The sequence below is a fragment of the Cinclus cinclus genome, chromosome 2, assembly GCF_963662255.1.
Source record: "Cinclus cinclus chromosome 2, bCinCin1.1, whole genome shotgun sequence".
Lineage (NCBI taxonomy): Eukaryota > Metazoa > Chordata > Aves > Passeriformes > Cinclidae > Cinclus > Cinclus cinclus.
This window is the reverse complement of record NC_085047.1, coordinates 42,968,051-42,987,939: the sequence shown is the minus strand read 5'-3', so window position 1 is coordinate 42,987,939 and position 19,889 is coordinate 42,968,051. Positions and strand designations below refer to the sequence as shown.

Below are 19,889 nucleotides of genomic sequence, written 5' to 3'. Positions count from 1 at the left end.
GGTTTCTGAACATGTGAAGTAATAAGTGGTGTAGAAGTTTGGGAGAGCTAAAACATAATGTGGGAAATTTTAGGTGGTTTTTATTAGTATATATTTATAAGGGAAAGGGAAATTTTTCTGTTGGAAGAAAGAAAAACAAGGAGTCGCCAAGCATATTATGTTTGAGAAATAATGAAAAATTCTTTGTTAACAATTTAGGAGTCTTGTATGATTACTTTTAACACATATTCATGATTAACTCATATCCCATATTATGGAATTTCTCAAGTGGAAAGCAATCTATTTCATTTGCTGCCCAACTATGATTTGTATTCAAATTGAACTAATTTTGAGCCCTTATTGCAACATATTTTTTTTCACTCTTCCATCAGTGAAAACTCTATTAACACTGAAGAAAACTAAGAACAGATTCTTTCTCATTTTACATAATATGAACAATCTTTCATGTCAATCTTATTTTCTTAATTTTATCCTACAATAAGGAGAGAGTATGTTCTTAAATAATCATCAAAGGAGACAAGAAGTCCTTTCTTTGCAGTACTCAGGAACAAACTATATACAATACCTCTTTTCAGAAGAAATAAGCCATGAAAATTACTGCTAGATGTTGTATTAGAAATTGGTTTCAGATGTATCGGGATGAACAGTTCTTTAAACAAGTAATTTTTTCCTCACCTTTACATTTTCCTGGAATATAAGGGAAGATTAACCTGTCACTTGAAGAATGTTGGCAGGTCAAAAGAATGAGGGTTTTCAGGTTAAAAATAAATCAAGGTTTTAAATATTCCTGCCTTCCCATCACTGGATGTCTTCAACTAACATTAATAATACCTGGACAACACAAAAATTATTCCCTTTATTCCTTTTCCATCTACTGTGAATAGAATGATAATACTTCTGTCTATGTTGTTGCCTTTGTAATTGCTTAAATAATGTTATTTGTTTTCTCAAGTAGAATAAGGAGAGACTATATGGCACAGGTGTTAGAGAAATGAACTAATGATCCATTTTACACAGCATTCCAGTTCTGACAAAATAAAATTTGGATACTGTAAAGACAAATTCCCTATAGTGCAAGTCCTTTGAGAATCACAGTGTTTGAAAGGATGATCCTGTGTCACCTTGGACAATTCTAATTCTACATTTTGCAGTACAAGTCCAAAGATCAGTAACCATCTGAAGAAACATAAATGATGAAAAAAAAATTAATAAACTGCATTTAAAAACCCACAGCCTATTCCCCATGGCCTTTTGACATTTGTACTATTAATTAAACTGAATCCCCTATTTTTTTAATGTTGCAGGTATCTATTTGCTAAATTGCATAGATAAAAAAAAACTTTTATTAGATAGCAAAATGTTCATGCCAGTAAAAATAATTTTTTGGAGGTTTGAAAGACAAGTAGATGACTTTAGAGCCAAATTCAATATGAGAACATTTTTTATAGTTTAGCAACAGGTGCATTATGTGATCTTTATAGGGAAAGATAATTGCACTACGTGGGGCTGAGGAAACTGTTACTAAGACACAGGTAAGGCTAACCAAAATTTCCCAGGAGAAATAAATAATATTACAGTTATCACTGGAAAAAAAAGAGAAAGACAAGTTTTGACCTGTGGACAGTAGGTATTGGCTGGGAGGGAGCTAGTGATGTGCCCAAATCATAAGAGTTGATGCTGAGGGTTTTGGTGTTAAGTATAACCATGTGATTTGGTGTCCAACACATCTGTGAAAGACATTGTGTAAATCTCCCTCTGTTTACCTCAGCTAGCTACTGAGAGAGTACATGGAACAATGGATGAAGTGCTTTCCACTGCAAGAATCTCATATGATCTGGAAATCAATGGTTTTATGATGAAGTGTTTACAGTAACAGCAGAGGAGATGCACTGACTAGCACTGTGTGCCTTGTAATTGCACGATGTAGGGAAAAATCAATTATTCTGAATTACACAGCTGCCTATTATTTCATTCCTCAAACTCCATGGCAACCCACAGCACTTCCTTCTGTTCACATATACCTGAAGGACTTCTCTTAAATCTGGGAACAGTTTAGCATGTCTTTAGCATGTGAAGTAATATCCTAAGGCATTTTGAAGAGAAAAGACTGTGATCAAGTCTTACAAAACTGTAGTGAAGCAACATCCTGATGAGCCTGCCTTGTGTCCTTTCATTAGCTGGAGGCCACTGGATAATCATTTCCAACAAAGTTGTGTAAGTCCTATTCCTTGAGAACATTGTGAGCATGAAAAATAATCTAATTCAATATCTGAAACCTAATCCCTGCCCATGTTCGTGACTGCACATGCAAGCTTGGCTCATGTGCCATCCTCAGCAGTGACAGCTGAAGAAACTGCTGCCCAGAAGCCTCTTCCCCTGCTCTACAGCAGAGCCCATCCCTCCCTGACACACTTCACTCAGATCACTTGGATTTAATTAGCACTTAAAGGTGCAAAGGTTTTACCTTTGTTCAACTTTTCTTGGGTGAAGCAACATGAATTCATTTGAGTACCTCAGCTAGATATTCAGCAATCCCTGTGCAGGCACAGAGTGGTGAGCTGGAGGAAGACACTTCTAGAAAATGACATATTAATTAATAATTTCATATCTGTGCTTTGTCCTGACCCTGCATTCTCATGATCACAAGTGCTTCCCTGTTAACTTCAAATATATATGTTCAAGTAATTTTTTTTCATATAAATTAAATGGATTGTGAATTTAGTACTTGCAATATTTACTAACATTCATCTTTTTTTTTAGTCAATAAGCATTTTGGAGTTATGTTCCAAGGCAGTTTAATGTGTTAACTATGGTGTTTGATTACTTGAACTGGTATTCAAAATAAGAATATTCTTTGGTATGCAGGAGTAAAAAACATATAGAAAGCCAATTACTTACTTTTAGCTTAATATTTCCACAAATGCACAATGACTAGCCAGCCTTCACTAGCCTTCACTAGCCAGCATCTTTAAAGAAGCAGTTTGAAATATTGACTAACCATTTTTTTAACTAGAGTTTAAACTAAATAAATATTTTTCATCTTTCAGCAGACATACAGTAAGTATTCAATTCTTTTGGCTCCTTGTGTTTGACAATTGCCCTCTGCTCTGTGGCTTCATGTCCCAGGATATCACTAAAACATTTAATTGTCAATTTTGTTACAAAGCTGATAAATTACACCCTTGTCTGCTATGGCAGCATCCAAAGCTTTCCCTCTTCATCATATTTTTCGAAGACATCTTTCTGCTAAGTGAAACTTTTGTGGGTGCAGGTTTGCTTGGAGCACACAGGGCTCTAAGGTGGGTATGACCACTTTATTTTATTCATCAAAATAAAGAAAGGATTGTTTGCACAAATTATGTTGGTCCCCAGATAAAGAAGATAAGTAATTAAAGTTTAGCTAAAGAAGATAAGTAATGAAGGTAAAGTGTACATTTGGTACTCATGGTCTACTGGCAGCTATTTAAGGATCAATGTAGGCCTCTACATAAAATGACTGCCAGTAGATGAGTACATAATGTTTAAATTATGACCATGACATATGAGAGCAGGATGGCAGACTGTTTCCTAGACTATTTCGTCACTCTCCTTGCTGAGGTCTTTTTTCAGACAGAGAAGTCAGACTTCTCGAGTTGGTGTCTTTTGTTTCATGTATGGATAATGCATTGGCTAAATATCTCAGGGTTTCCAAGTCAAATAATAAAAGCTGTCAGCTTTTTCCAGTCCACATCAAAAAGAATTCCAGAAAAGCTAGGAGATTCTTTACATGGCAAATTCCCTATCTCTTCCTAATATTTAGTTCAAAACATTGCAGTCAAGTTAATATAACCTTATCATGTAATATACTACCAATATGGCTAATGGATGCAAAAAATGTCAAGTGTTTAAGCAGAGTTAAAGAGATGGGATGACCAACCACACATTGGAAATCATCTTCTGTGGACTTGTCTTCTGCTCTACAAAATCAAAAAACTACAGTAAATCTTCTTGAGTCTAAACAAACATCACCTTAACTACCAACCAGAGATCTGGCAGCTTATTCATATCCTTTATGAGAGAATAAGAATAGCACAGGTCCTTGACCATAAAAGACCGTGCACGGGAGGAGTGAGAAGTGCAGCATTTTACTGGCTATTCCCCTTCAGAAGGAAAGGCAGGATCCTGCCTACATTTCAGTTACCTCAATGGTTTGGTGTGTTGGGACAGTGACAGTCTGAATCTCATAGGGACAAGAATGGTAAAGAGAAAACAGTGAATTAACTGTGTATCAGAACCACAGTGCTTCCTGTCACTCCCATTGCTCAGGCCATGTCCAAATTCAGAGTATGACCCCAATATATTGCTACATATGAAATATGGTGCCATTATTTCCATCTTTCATATTCCAGTTTAGTTCTTGTAAACCTCTGAGTTCTTGGGCACTGGATTCTGTCACACCTCCTGTTCCCTGATGGATAGTATAACACCAATGGACTGCAATCACTCTGTGACTCTGCATTCTAAGCTACCAAGTCAGATATTGCTGGGAGGAAATGACATGCAGCTTAAGAAACTTGTTTATATACAAAATACAAGTACGGAAGTGATTTCAGCTTTGCTATTGCTGATAATACTCAAGGATACAGGCATTAAAAATCTCTAAATTACTGTTTAATTAAGAGCAGCTATTGAGTCTACCTCTACATGCCATCTCTCAGTTCGCAATGAAACCTGGACAAAAGGCTTTGATGAACTAAAAAAGTGAGGGATACTATTACTATTAGAAGCTGTATATTAGAAAAGCAGGATGAAGAGATTCCACTGATAAATGGAAGCATATAGATTTACAGGCAAAATCATGGAATTCAAGTCAATACCTGTTTCAGGCTCAGTTTCAATACCCTCAAAATACTTCCCTGGAGAAAGAGATTGAAAGTTCATTTTCAATAAATATTCTCTGTTTTTTCTGTGTCTTTCAACAGCAGACCTTCCTTTTTCCACATCACAAATATTCTACTTGCCTACATCCCCCAACCACTTGCATGCTAGGATTCAGCTCTTATTTATTAAAGACTGGTTAATATAATTATGTAAAGGGCTTGTGTCTTTTCCTGTTCAGTTATTGTTCCTTAAGTCCCAGAATCTCTTTGTATGAATTTATTTCCCAGTTCTGTTCAAGTGAAAGAAACCAGCACCTTCTTCCATGTCCAGGCATGTCCAAGACCTTCATAATACATCCTGTTTCTTTGGCACAAGTAGGTTAAAGAGAGAGAGTTTAGAAACACTGTGAGTGAAGGGGAGATGGAAAAAGAAGACATCTACAGTTCCTTCTAAAAAATTTAGGGTGTGAAAACTGTGTGTGTGTGTTTAGTTCAAGCTTCCTTTGACTTAATTTGCTGCTGTTGATGCAGTTAATAACAATTGTTTACATGCCTATGCTAAGTATCCTTCCACTTCTTTCCATAAGTCAAAAATGCCAAGCAGAACAGGAATGGCATTTCTGGATGGAATCTCAATAGTAAAAAAAAAAAAAAAGAAATGGCAAAATTCCCAGGTAGAATTTTGACAAATCCACTAAAAACCCTGGCACTTGGACTAGACCCCACAGAATAATACAAATTACACTGTCAGAGGACAAACAGTTCTGTGGTGGAGGAATATTAGCCTTGATGTTGGCAGGCTTTCAGTGAAATGCTCTGCTCTACTGCAGGGGTCTTCCTGGGAAAGCACCCACTCAATATGGGACAAATGAGTCTGAGTGCTGATGAGCTGAGGGAAGAAATGAGCAGTGTTCCTGGACCCATTCTGGCTGCTTCACTGCTGCATAAGATGGCAAGTCACCCCTGACATCTGCATGGTCTCCAATCCAGCTGAAGGACAGCTGAAGGACTTCAGGGCACAGGGGTATCATCTTCCTAGGACTGGGAAAGGAATAGCAGCATCTCTTTACCTGTGGGACCAAGGCATGGAACAGGCATCTGACCTTCTTCATGCCTTGTCAAGGATTAAGTTATTCGGGGCACCCCTGGAGCAGAACTCATCAACTAGTTGACCTGCAGGTAAGGCAAGAGTGCCATGTGAGGAATCAGCTCAGCTCACTCCATTCAAATTCAAGCTGCATCTTTGCCAGTAAATCTTCACTGTGTCCCCTGGCAAGGAAATTTTCAAACACTTTAAACTTCTGATTAAAGCCACAACACAACTCCATTTTTTTGTGCTGCAATGCTTAATCCCAGGACTGAATACCCACATTAGTTTGAGCACTAAGGCTGTTGTCTTAGGCTTCAGCAAAAGAAGGCAAGTCATCTCTTGGATCCACGTATAAGTATCACACTTGCTGACACATCTCAGAGCCACGCAGACTGCTCAGCAGTGAATTTGCATCACTCATGCTGCCTAACACAAAGGCAAGATACAGCTCTTCCTCCCAGCACTCACCAGGCACTCCATAAATGTCAGCTCAAGCATGCAGGCAATGGGATCTGGAAGGGGAAACCAACTGCTGGAGCTGTAACATGCCTATTGGCAGCCATGCAAAAGTCACTGAGAAAGAAAAGGCCCACTAAAATGTTTGTTTCCTAAAAGGCACACTAAAATGTTTGCCAGCTGGGTGTGCTGTATCTCATGCTTTGACTGCTTTGCCCCTGGACACAGCAAAAAGGGTGCTTACGAAACATTCAGCTGAAAGTGGAGGATATGTGCCATATGCAAGCTGCTGCTGCCAGGTTCAGACACAAACACAGTATTTGAAATGTCCTAATGAAATTTGTGTTTGGATTTCTATGTGGAAATGCAAACATCATACTCTAGAAATGCAGTTTGGGATGCTCTTCCATGACCAGCAGAGAGAAACCCTGATGTTGCCAAAGGAGAGGTCCTAACTTCCCAGCATTCCTTGTTGCCTTCCTGCATCCCTGTTCCCTGCCATGATATCCCACCCGTCCTTCATGGTGTCTCTACTCACCCCTTACGGTCCCAGTGCATTTGCTAACTTCAGCAGCAACCTATTTTTAGTGGGGTTAAGGTTTTTTTTTTCTGGGCTGTTTCCTGTAGCTTCAGCCCTCTGAATTTGTTTATTGAGGACACACTTGGTATCAGAAGGGCACAGGAAAACAGCAAGAGTACTGTCCAGGCTGGGAGGAGCAGGAGGACACAGTTCCAGCAGCAGTGGGCTATTGGCAAAGCCACCCTCATCCTGCTGCAGCCTTAGACATAAACATTTGTACCACTTCACTCAGCGGTTCAGGGACCTGGGCTCTGACCTGGGTCACACATGCAATGTGACCTGATTCCAGCCAGCCTGTTCAATTCCAGTTTCCTTTGGAAGGAGTCCATGCCTTTCCCCAGGCCACCTTGCAGAATGCAGAGCTCAGCTGCTGTGGTGCTGGGATTGTTTTTATGAAGTCTCCAAGATATTTTTTCTCACTGGAAAAGTGGTTCCTTTTTTCTTATTTTTCTTATGTTTGAAAAGAAGTGGATTATTTTTAGCTCATGTTTCTCCTTTTGAACTTTCATGTGGCTACTACGTCAACACAGGAGAAGTCTGCTTCCAAAGATGGATGTCTCAGAAATGACTGCCAGTAGAGATCTGAGTGACAGTGGTTCTGCAATCCCTGCAAAAGTGAAGTACTACATGTTCAGAAAAGGACATAGGAACTGAAAGTAGGACTTAGAGCAAATTGGAAGACTAGGAATCTATGGCACAAATCCTCATCACCTTCCATCTGATGTTGGAGAAGTTTATTAAAAGGTTCTGCTGAAGACCCTTTATCCCAAAGGTGTCTAGTTCTGTAGAGCAGTTTCTGCCATTTCTTCTTTAGTTGTGAAACCACTCTTGGCTAATAGGCCATCCAGATGAGGATATATGATCTGGGGTGCTCTGCTGACACTTTTACTTTGTGGTGTGAGGGAGAACGGGTACAAGGCCATAGATCCTCCATGATTACATGGGCCAGGTAGCACAAATAATGGTTCCGTAACAATGCTGGGATGTCAGGTCCAAAAAAGGAGAAATCAATTTTTTTGTATAATTGGCTATGTCACTAAAATTATCAGGTACAAGGAAGGGGTTTTATTCCTAGCATGCTGAGATCCTGCATGCAAGCCACATTGAGAAAACTGAAGGCAGTTTCTGGAGGTCCCTCCTCAAGAACTATGAGGAATTACAGATTGTTGACCCTCACAAAGAGCCAGGTCACTTCAGCACCTCTGAAAAATAGGGCAGCTTTTGTCCAGTCCACTTTAGGAATGAAGAAAAAAACAACATACTGTCCAATAATATGATTGCGAAATCAGGGGGTTTTGGACAAGGTAAACTGTCATGCGTTTGCTTGCTTCTAAACCCAAATTTGTTTTCTGTGTTCCTGTGGAAAATCAGAGGATGTTAGAAGCTGAGTCATGTCATTATTGGCTTTAGCAAGCACAGCACTGATATAAATAGTGAAACACTGGTGAATCTTAGACAGAGGAAAAGGAGTTTGAGAGGTCTTCTAGCAAGGGCTGGTAGGACAGGGAGACAAAGATGAAGACGAAGATCCTTCTTTTCCTTGAGTTATTATATGTTATACACTCCTCTGCTTTTCCAGTGGCTCCAGAAAAGGAAAAAGAAGATATGCAATTTGCTAAGGTAAGGACTACAGACAGAACTGATGAAAAGAAATTATTGAGAAAACGGACAGAGTGATGTATTATCCATGTAAAATATTTTATTACCAAATCTCTGCATTTGAAAAGAAGTTTTATATTCTAAATCGTTGCTTTTTCTTCCCCATCAGAAATATCTTGAAAACTTCTATGATTTTAAAGAAGAGAAACATTCTCTGTTTAAAGCAAAGGACCTCAACCACATGGCTGACAAAATACGAGAGATGCAGTCATTCTTTGGGATAGAGGTGACTGGGGAGCTGAATCAGAAGACACTGGATATGATGAAGCAGCCCAGATGTGGAATACCAGATATCCGTTCATACAGCGCCTTCCCACACAGCCCCACGTGGAAGAAAGAAGATGTGACCTATCGGTAACATACATTAAAGCATGTTTTTCTCCACACCACTGGGAAGTTAGGCAGTGAATTCTGGGCAGAAATAATGCCAACAGGTTCTTTACTATTTATTTCTGTATTTTTCTATATAAAAGCTCCATTCAGGATGATAGGGACAGGAATGTGGGAAATATTCAGGCTTCCAAATAGTGACGAGCATACCAAAGTAGGAGTTTACGTTGTTTGCCTAATAGCCTACTAAATAATATACTCAGTAGATAGAAGGAATACAACTGAGTATATATGTTAGGGTTTCTGAAAGCCATGGAAGAAAACTGTGAAATCTTCATCTGTTATGTAAGCAAATATTTTAAAAATGAACCACTTGAGACGCATGAATATTCTTAACAACTGATTTAAATACTTGACCTTCGTACCACATGTCCCAGTCACATGTGATCTGGCTGCTTTTAATTCCTTTTGTCTTTAATTCACAGGATTTTGAACTACACTCCAGACATGCTGCAAGCTGATGTAGAGGAAGCAATTGCAAGAGCCTTCCAGCTCTGGAGCAGTGTCACCCCTCTGAGGTTCACCAGGGTCTATGGCGGCCAGGCAGATATTATGATTTCCTTTGCAGCTGGATGTAAGGAGACTCTGTTGCCTGGGAATCATAGTACTTGTCACTTTTTCTTACCAAGATAATGAAAAACATCCCTATTTTCCCCCCCCTTATTTTTAGTTCACGGTGACTTCTATTCCTTCGACGGTCCAGGAGGAACTCTGGCTCATGCCTACCCCCCTGGCAATGAGATAGGAGGAGATGCCCATTTTGATGAAGATGAAAACTGGACCAAATTTACTACCCATAGTGGTAGGCAAACTTAAATATTGTGTAGACTGTTATGTTATTAGGAAGTGTTGTCTTGAAAATGCTGTAAAGTTGCTTATGAAATGTCAGTTTTTAGTTCCAGTTTTTACTGAGATGTAAAATGTCAGTGTAATTTATTAAAGCAGTTCTCCATTTTTTTATCTGGTATGCAGTCACAACAGTCTCTTGAAGTTAATGCAGACTGCACTTACAGCTCCAGTGAAGGAAATTAAATTAGTATGGAATAAGTAATGTTGGGTAATCACAGCATCAAAAGACAGGAAATTTTCACCCTCAGATAATGACCTTAAAAGTAATAATATAACCTATCACATTTGGTTTATTTGCTTGTTTGTTTTTTGCTTGGGTCTTTTTTCTCTGATTTAAAGTGGTGCTCATCTTTAACTTCTGGAAAGACATCTTGAGTTTATTGGTGACTAAAATTAAATGTAACAGTGAAGTATTCTGGTTTCCAGCAGTACCCAGAGATTATGTTACACGTTACTGGTTTTTTGAAGTAGTTACCAGGCAAATTCCATGTCATTTACTATCCCCAAAATCTGATCAGGTGACTAAAACCTTCTCACCTGCTTTTTAGTTGTTATTAATATTAAAGAAACCTTGATTCTTTGTTGGAAAATTTCTGCAACATGGGCAAAAACTGTTCACAGAGTGGTTTTCTGGTGAGAAATCAATGCCTACAATTCAAAACTCACTCCAGGAGGTCAGACAGCTCTTACTTGGGCATAGTTAGATTCTGCCTTTTTTGAAGACTGAGAATGATATAGCTCACATGAGAGAATGGCACCTGTATCCCGCTGTCATGCAAAAAATTTATTTTGTGTTTGTTCTTGGCACTGGATCTTTTTTAGGATACAACTTATTTCTTGTTGCTGCTCATGAGTTGGGCCACTCACTAGGTCTCAGCCATTCCAACGTTTTTGGTGCTTTGATGTATCCTATATATATGGCCACAGATACAAGGGACTACCAACTTCATCAGGATGACATTGATGGCATTCAAGCCCTCTATGGTAAGCAAGAAGCATCATTTTCTGGAGAATGGTGGATAACAATTTATAATTCCTTTTACCTAACAGATAAAATGTATTGAACTTCCTACTACAAGAAAGATACTGAGGTTTAATTTCCTGTTATTATTTTGGGCAAATCTCTTGGGGGTTTTTGTGGCTAAGAGTCTGCACTGCAAAATGGAATCTGTAGGCTATATTCATTCCAGTTAGTCAAAAAGATCCAAGAGCCTTTCCCCAGTGATACCAGAGGAACAACCTTATGTCTGTAACATTAAACAATCTTACCTTCCACAAAAAGGTGATTATGTGCACAGCTGCCTATGCATTTGGCTTCAATGGTACAGCTTGAAATGCTGTGATATTAACTGCTCTGATTCACCTTCCAATTCCACACTTACTTCTTTTCCAAAGGACCCCCCAAGGAATCTCCTGTGCTTCCAACAAAAGCTTTTCCCCCACAAGAACCAACTGAAATGGTACCTGCAGAAGCACCAACTCAAATGTCTCCCAGGGAAGAACCAACAGAAATTACACCCTCCAAGCCACCCCAAAGACCAGATGACTGTGACCCTCATCTGACTTTTGATGCTATCACTACTCTCCGTGGGGAAACATTGTTCTTCAAAGGCAGGTAAGTACTTTTATTTCCAGCAGCATCTTTTTGTGAGACTCAGAAAGGCAAAGCATAAAGTTCAGTTCAAGGAATTTATCCCCTCTTGGTTATAAAGGAAAATACTTCTTTCTTTAAGTGTTAAGGCAACTTTGAAAAATTTTAGTAGCCCACCTGGGCTGAATGAGTAACATGGTTTACTCATTTGAGTTTGTACAGGTGAGTATGTTTTAATCCATCATACATCATTGTCCATGTCTATTAAAATTGCACAAGGCTGAATAATTCCAGTGTCATTTCTCAGCCTGCAGCTGCTTCACATACAGCACTGTCCTCATCACACCATCCTATGCATGGGCCAGTGAGCAGTGGAAAATGTTACTGATGACTTTTGATGCCACTCTGACCCAGGATTCTGCACTAGACCAACTGCTCAGTAATGTCTACAGGGAGCCCCTGCTGTTACACGGTGGCCTTGTTTTGGGCACTGTCTGGCAGTAGTGAGTTGTTGGCTGGGTATATCCAGCTTGGTGAGAGCAAACAGCAGGTCAGGTTCAGGGCTTCACCCCTTCTTGGCTTGGTAGTTGTGTTTTGACTGAACAAGTTTCCTTTGATGTGGGTCTGATTTTTCTTCTAAAACACATGAGGAATTGTAGCTTTAAAACTTAATAATTGCCAAGGAGGTGAGGGGGGAAAGAATTCTTCCTTTAACTGTGTTTTAACATGTTTCTCAATAATTTTTTATTTAATATTTGCAACCAAACTGAAATGAGCTGTGTCTACTTCCATGGGTCATGGTGAAGAGAAGGCTGCAATTGTCAGCCCTGACACAGATATCCTATGCTGTCCTGGACAAACTATTAGGGTGCAAATGCAGGAGTCCTCAGGGCCACCAGCTGTAGGTGACCCTGTTTGAGCCAAGGGGTTGGACAAGATGAACTTCAGAGCCAACCTTCCAACCTCAGCTATTCTGTGACCTCAGAGCAATCTGTAGCAAAGGGCACAGATTTGTGAGGGAGAAGGGCAGAGTGAAGGACTGCATCCCAAAAGGAGTGATATCTCTGCCTCATAGGGAGCACTGGTTCCAGCATCCAGACAGTAGGATTTAAAGTATTTGTATGGACCCTTGATCTTCTAACAAAGCACATGCTATGAAACACTGCTGGTTTTGTTTCTATCAGCTACGTCTGGCGCAGAAGTCCGTATTTCTCAGAAATTGAGCACGACACCATATTCTCCTTCTGGCCATCACTGATAGCTGGCTTTGATGCTGCATATGAGGTTGACAAGAGAGATCGAGTGCTATTTTTCAAAGGTACTTCTCTTACATTTCCATCAGTTTTTTATGCATACATGAAGTTATAGCAATACTGCTGATGATACTTAATCACAATGGAAGGAATAATATACTAATATTCATATGAATTCTAAAACTAGTACTACCACTAATAGAGGATACTCTTAATATTTAAATCCATTTAAATTTTGCAGATTATGTTACTGCCATTAACTAATGCTGCTTCACCACAGTCCTAAACAGACTTCCTTTGGTCAGTGAGAGAAAAGACTGTAGCTGAGATAAAATTGATTGCTACATTACATTATCTAAATACATTTTTAAAGATGACAAACACAACTAATATATATATATATTGACTTTTAATTATTGGGTATATAGTATTTTTATTGACAATAAAAAATAGAAAATTCAACTGCTGTGAGATATTCAAACTTCTGTGCAACCCAAATGAGCAATGTTTTCAGCTGGATATCTGTGCTGTTTGGTGGCATTCACTACACAGAAAACTCTGGGGCTTTGACAGAAAGGAGCTCAGACTCCTCAAGAGTCCTTACACCCTTTTCTGTTTTCCTATAGATAACCAGTACTGGGCTGTTAGTGGCTACAGCATAGAGTCAGGGTTCCCCAAGCCCATTCAGAACCTGGGCTTCCCCACCAGTGTCAGGAAAATCAATGCAGCCGTTCATGACCAAAGTACCAAGAGAACCTATTTCTTCGTTGGCAACAAGTACTGGAGGTAAGGTTCTTCTCCCTTCTGTACAAGAGATAATCAAAACAGCTTTTTTTATGAAGTGATGCAAGTATTTGTACAGGAAATTAATTTCCTCTTTTTGCCAGTCTTCTCAGCCACTAAAAGCTGAAACTCAATTACTCAGGTCTTTTCATAAAACAAAGTCTGTTACACCTGAGTGTTCACTTATTCTTATCAGTCTGTGATTAAGGGGCAAATGAGTTTTGTTTATTCATTAAGAAGCAGTGTGAACTTGTGTAAAAATATAATGTATTATAATAGGTATAAAAATATAAACTGAGTGGACTGTGTCACCATGTAAGGTCAATTAATTCAGTAGTTACTAAGAAGCTTGTGAAATTTATACATGACAAATCAAGAAAGTTATAGAAGGATATTAAAACACATACTTCCTAAGAAACAGTTCAGCTAAGCAGTAATCTTAGCCTAATAATTAGTCTGTAATACTGTCTTGAAAGAGGGTTGTTACACCTGAAGTTTGCTTTTCCGTTATGGGGTCACTTCATAGATTGCACACTGTAAAATTTAAAAAATTATGTTTGAATAATTATTTAAGATTATTGCTCAGTGTAATCCTCATTCAGCCCTACTGCCGGTCTCAGGGAATGAAAGTAAATGTTCTAATCTGATATTCTGAAAATAGATTTACCTAGGCTACTAAAGATGTAAATATTCACATAGACAGGATTTATACAGCTCTATGAGGTCACAGATCACAGGTGCTAGATTTTCAGCTGGGAGTAGGCAACTTTTGTAAAGAACCCATCTGGTTTCAACACTGAATGTCACATGCTTATTTTCTGTTTCCATGCAATTTCTTTATTTAGTTTCAATGAAAACACCCAATCAATGGAAAGAGACTATCCAAGAAAAATAGCTGCTGACTTCCAAGGGATCAGTTATCCAATTGATGCTGCGCTTCAGAAAAATGGTAAATAAATCAAAAGCAATTTTAAAAGATCCCAAAGACAACCTACCAGAGCAAAAAATTAAAAAAAAAATGTTTCAATGAATATATTAAATTTTTTGTTTGATTTTTTAAAATCACCAAATGAAATAGTGAGCATGTAACAATAGATATACAAAATGAAATATTAATTTTTCAATATTTTTTCCTTCCAATTACAGGATATTTCTACTTTTTCCATGGATCGAGCCAATACGAGGTTGACATCAAGAGGAAGAAACTCATCCGTGTAATGAAAAGCAACAGTTGGTTTAATTGCTAGAAATATGAAGTGATGGTGCAAGGTATATTTGTTCCAGGAAAGAGTTTTTCATATTTCTTGATTTCAAGTAGTGTTATTCAGCTGTTCCTGTGCATCTGAGTCTGAAATGATGGCCTTTGGCAATTCTAATTTAAAATATTAAAATGTAAAAGCTTATGTACAGTTTTAATTTATTTTGTTCTCCAACTATTTATTAATAAAGTTGTTTTTGAGCAATAAATTATTTTGCTTGAGCTTAGCTGTTCTTGTGTTCTGATTCAGTCCACTGGAGACAAGGCATCTGCTACAACCACACACAAGCCTGAATGGCACCAGGAGCCATCAGCATTTTCAGCAGAGCTCAGTGCCTGTGAGGGGAACTTAAAGAGAAGCAGAAGGGCAGTTGCTGCAGGCAATTAGAAATTACCCAGGCAACAAAGGAGGGAAACAAGACACTCAGAAACAATGCAGGGGAGGCAAAAAAGGTGAGATCTTACACAAGAGTGCGTGAAGGGAGAGACTGGAGTCTATGGTCTTACCTGCCATGACCCCTGGTACAGGGACAGAGGGGTCAAGGCAGGGGTAGGGACAGGTAGATGGGAACATGCAGTGGGCTGAGAGCACCCAGTGCCACTGAGGGTGGCTTTAATGGATAGAGTCATTGGTACAGCCAGACATGAGCAACCAGAGGGTAAGTGCTGTGTTTGGGGATGGAGGTAGCATGCAGGCAGGGTGGGAAGTGATGGAGCTATGATCACAGGGTCACAGGGAGTCAGTGGATTAGCCCTCCTGAGCTGTAACCATGTGCCATGGAAAGGAGTCAGGGCTCTCAGTCCACCTCACACTGCTCAACAACAAACCAGAAACAAGAATCACTTCCCAGAGCAAATAAGCCAAAATGATAAGAAAAAAAGCCAAGGATTTTTATGTAACTACCACAGATGAATCCTCCAGAGGATGAGTGGTGAGACACAGAGAAGCACATCTGCTTTCTCCATGCTTCTTTTTTGGGTCCCTCTTACAGGGCAACAGCTCAGTGAGTTTAAACACCCCTAGGGCTGAAAGACAGCTTTGTCCACTCTCTTTTCAAAGGGATTTGATCCCATCTCTTAAAACACTGATCATGATGTGATTGTACAAGGAAGTTGACTTGCTATTACTCTTTCTCTAGCAGAATTGGCAAAGGCAAAAAGAGAGGATGGGAATGTCTCACAAGGACAGTATTCCAGCTACCACAGCTCAAACCCATTTGACAGAGGTAAGATTTGTTCCTGGTTTTCTGCACAGGACAGTTGCCTCAGACACCTGGTAAAAGGCATAACACCATCTGTCCCCCATCCATCAGGCCAGAGGAAGCCATGTGTGTCCCAGTGCACTCGCAGGCCACTGTCCCATTGTGCTCACAGACAAGATCAGAGAGAGGCAGCAGAGATGATGCTAGATTGGTGGGGCTTTGAGCAACCTGGTCTAGTGGGAGGCGTCCCAGCCTACCATGGGTGGGCTGGAACGAGTTTGTCCTTTCTACCCCAACAATTCTATATTCTATTAATGATCTTGGAATATCTCATCTCTTCCATGTTCTCCTCATGCATGCTTTGTGCCATGCTAGATATGCTCTAAGTACCTCTAAAGCCAGGTTTAAAACCAACCTACATGACAAATCAGGCTGTGTCTTAAAAGTCAGTTTTAACTTTAACAGTCCCTACTGTTGTGTCAAGCGGGACAAAACAGCTCAGCATTGCCACAAGGGCAGTGGTTCACCATGGTGAAATCATGCACTGAAGAGTGGCTGAGCTCACCTGGCAGTAGTCCAGGCAGGGCAGAGACAGGAAAACTGGTGTTGCCCCAACATCTCCCAGTGTCTTTCTCAATAACTCTTGCTCTGTACATAGCTTATCCTGAACAGACTTCAGTCCAAAGACTTCAGCTGCTCCCAGGCTAAGGCAGGGTATTTGTGAGTACTGTTTTGTGCATAACTAATGGATTAATTCCCTTTGTTTTTAAAAATACCTAAATATTTTGATATCCTAAATAGGTGCCTTCTTGTATGTGAAGGATATCTTTAGAAATCAGGCCTTTAGGCTCTGGTTGCTGTCTGAGAGTTGAAAGTGGTTAAGAAGGAGCCAAAAGGAACATTTTGGCAACAGTGAAGCAGAACACTGTTGATGTTTACAATGACTCACATTAAAGTATTTCTCCTGCATAAAGTTAATGCTACTTATTTAGTTATGACATTCAGCAAAATTAAAATATTCCCTCTACCTTTGGGTATTAATTAGCTTAAACTCACAGTATCTGAAATATGAGTGCTATTTACTTAGCTGTGAGGAAAAATGTAGCAAGTGTAGCCTGGAGCAGAAATGGATGACAACATGCCATGGATTTCATGCAGACCAGGAGACTAGTGAGATGTGCTAATCATGGAATTTCTATCTGTATTTCTGATTTGTTAATGTCTTAAACTTTGAAATTAAACAACACTACTTTCAGTTTGGGAAAAGCAATGAAATTCCTGGCAAATGAAAGATGTAGCTCAGATGACGTTGGAAACATTGGAAGCGGGAATGCTGGACCTGCCTGTCTATATTCAGTGAGCAAGAGAATATTTCTTGTAACTATGATTTTGTTATAACCCATAAATTATTGCTGGAATTAAAGGCCTCTTCATGCCAGCAGGGGAATTTTATCCGTAAACATAATTTCAAGTACTTGTCCTGTATGAATAGGAACTTTCCTTGGAATCCATGAACAGGCATGCAAATTAGAGTCACAAAATATAACCGGTTACATCTAAAATATTTGACAGCACAACAGTTGACCTAGACCCAATCCCTTGGGTCTACATGAAATCTCAGGACAAAATCCCTTAATGATTTCATTGACAGAGAGCAAGGGTGACCCATGCAAGTTGACTGGAACTGGAACAATGAATGCTGCTGGGAATCGGCATTACCATGCTGGAGAGCCACAACTGCTATATAAAAGCCAGAAGCAGGTCACACACTCATCTTTGCCAGCAATAAGATATTTTTTGAGGCTAGGTTTGTGCTGCCAGGTCTGAGGGTTTGCAGCACAGGCAGGAAGGAGGTGCCAAAGGCACTGAGCTAAGCAATGCACAGGCTGAAGTTGAAGTTTTACAGCTCAGAAACTTCCCCTGCACAGACCTGCTCTCACAGGTTTTGGCCAGGGATCCTACACTGCTATCAGAGTACAGCCTGACCAGGACACTGAGGGTACATAAGGCAGCAGAGAGGAGAAGTTTCAAGAGTAATTAAGAGCAATTTCTGAGGAATTAAGCCCTTGGTTTTGCACAGAAAGCCAACTTAGTTTCATCCTATTGAGGCTCTATGAGATGTTCTATTTCTTTTCTTTATACTACATTATTCTTTAGTTTTAAAATATATAAACTGTGAATTAGTAATAACCTCTGTGTTAAGGTTAATAATAATAGCAATAAACCTATTGTGTTATGTGTCTTGTGTTATATGTCTTAGGGTGGGGCTATGGGAATGCATGCTATGGGAAGGCAGATAAATTGCAGAAGAGGAAGAGATAAGGGCAATCCTAAGAGCTTACCCAGACAATTTTACAGGTCATAAAAAGGAGAACATAGTAATTTTCACACTGACTTCTTCAAGCTAAAACCAGTGATTGACATTTTATATTATGCTTCTGCTGGGTAAAGTCACATCAAAGAACAACATCAAAAAATGTTTCTGTGATTATGGAATTTTCTTCATAAAGCATATTCTAGGTGATTGATTTCTTGAGAGAAATGGGGAGTAGTATCAAGAAAGAGGTTAAAAGAGTAGCAGAAATATGTACTTGAGAAAGCTGACAATCAGAAAACGATATAAATTTCATTAATACCTTCCTAGATGGTTTTGATACCTTTTAGCAAACCTATCATTAGATAGACAGATGAGTGATGAAAACTTAAGTCCTACAGGCTGGAATGTTACTTCTTCCTTCTACCACACATGGAGACACTGAGGGAAGACAAAAAAGAGTTGGAAGGCTGTAGGGGGGTATAAAGTACCAGAATCTATTTCTGCAGAGTGGTACTGTCAGTGTAAAAGCTGCACAGGAGAACTCTGCACCAATTTTTTGATTCATCTCACCCTCTCTGGTACACCTCACTTAACTCTGTGAGTGGAGTCATTACCAAAAGCTCCCTCAGGGGACTGCTTCCCCTTGGCTTAGCTGGTCCATTTCTGGGTTATTCCCTGAGCCTGTCCATCTTCCCTTCCTCCTTTAGGGAAGGGTTCTCTCCCTAATGGAAATGCCTCAGGTAGATGTCTGTCTTAGGGTGGGAATTCAGTCCTCAGTGACCAGACACCCCCAGTGGAGTCCCACCAGCCTTGCCTTGCTGTTTCAGCTGCCCAGACCTTGCAGTCCCTCATGTCCTGTGTGTGGATGGCCACGGGTTTGCTGTGCTCTGGGGATCCCTGTGGTACCAACACAGTGCTCTTCAGCAGGAAATCATTCCAGCAAGGTTCCCAAATGTGCAATGTATTTATAATTATAAACTCTCCTTTCACATCTCTACTATCCCATCAGATCTGTGGAAGGGAGTTTATCTCTCTGCACACTGAAAGTCTCACCTGCTTCTCAGTGCTGCAGGCTTACCCAAAATCCTGTGTCAGCCCCACACGGAAGTCATGGATATGTTAGACTGTTTTCAATTGCAGTAGACATCTCTCTTCAGGACTACCATTCCCACTGCTTTGTCTTCATTTGTGGTAGTGCATGGAGGGTGTGATTGGGCATGGAGGGAAAGTGGACCCAATCTAGAGTGGGCCTGCTGTTGAGCCTCAGCAGTTCTCATCACCAATGGCAGAAATGGAGAACAGATGGACCTCACTCTGACAAGGACAGCATCAAAGAGTTTGATCCAGAAAACTTCAGTGCTTTTTGAAACCCTATAGTAAGTATCAAAGACAGAGAATGTGAAATAAAGTCCTTGAGCAGTTCTCTGAAAACAGTGGGAAAACTGCTGAATAAAAGTAGCATGAAAATATCTTGGCTCAAGTTTTATAAATTTCATATACGCTGGGAAAAATGCTTTAATTTATTTGTGCTAATTTCACATTTTCCTGCAGAAAAAAAATGTTGTCCCATCCAAATTCAAACCGTTTTTCAAAAGCTGTGTA

The 19,889-nt window shown here is 39.7% G+C and overlaps 1 protein-coding gene across 1 annotated transcript; it reads left to right on the top strand.

Annotated features, from left to right (window-relative positions):
- Positions 1 to 8,500: 8,500 nt before the first annotated feature.
- Positions 8,501 to 14,757, top strand: LOC134057577 (stromelysin-1-like). Its single transcript, XM_062514564.1, has 10 exons — positions 8,501 to 8,605; positions 8,754 to 8,998; positions 9,460 to 9,608; positions 9,705 to 9,836; positions 10,706 to 10,867; positions 11,279 to 11,498; positions 12,659 to 12,792; positions 13,354 to 13,513; positions 14,356 to 14,459; positions 14,657 to 14,757. Exons 1-10 carry the CDS (start codon positions 8,501 to 8,503, stop codon positions 14,755 to 14,757), a joined length of 1,512 nt encoding a protein of 503 aa, XP_062370548.1.
- The last annotated feature ends 5,132 nt before the right edge of the window (positions 14,758 to 19,889 follow it).

Bases quoted from the DNA above. Each gene is read 5' to 3' on its own strand.
- LOC134057577 (XM_062514564.1), top strand. From the start codon at position 8,501: ATGAAGACGAAGATCCTTCTTTTCCTTGAGTTATTATATGTTATACAC. The intron at 9,609-9,704 runs GTAAGGAGACTC...CCTTATTTTTAG, and splicing joins GATTTCCTTTGCAGCTGGAT to TTCACGGTGACTTCTATTCC. The intron at 9,837-10,705 runs GTAGGCAAACTT...GATCTTTTTTAG, and splicing joins CAAATTTACTACCCATAGTG to GATACAACTTATTTCTTGTT.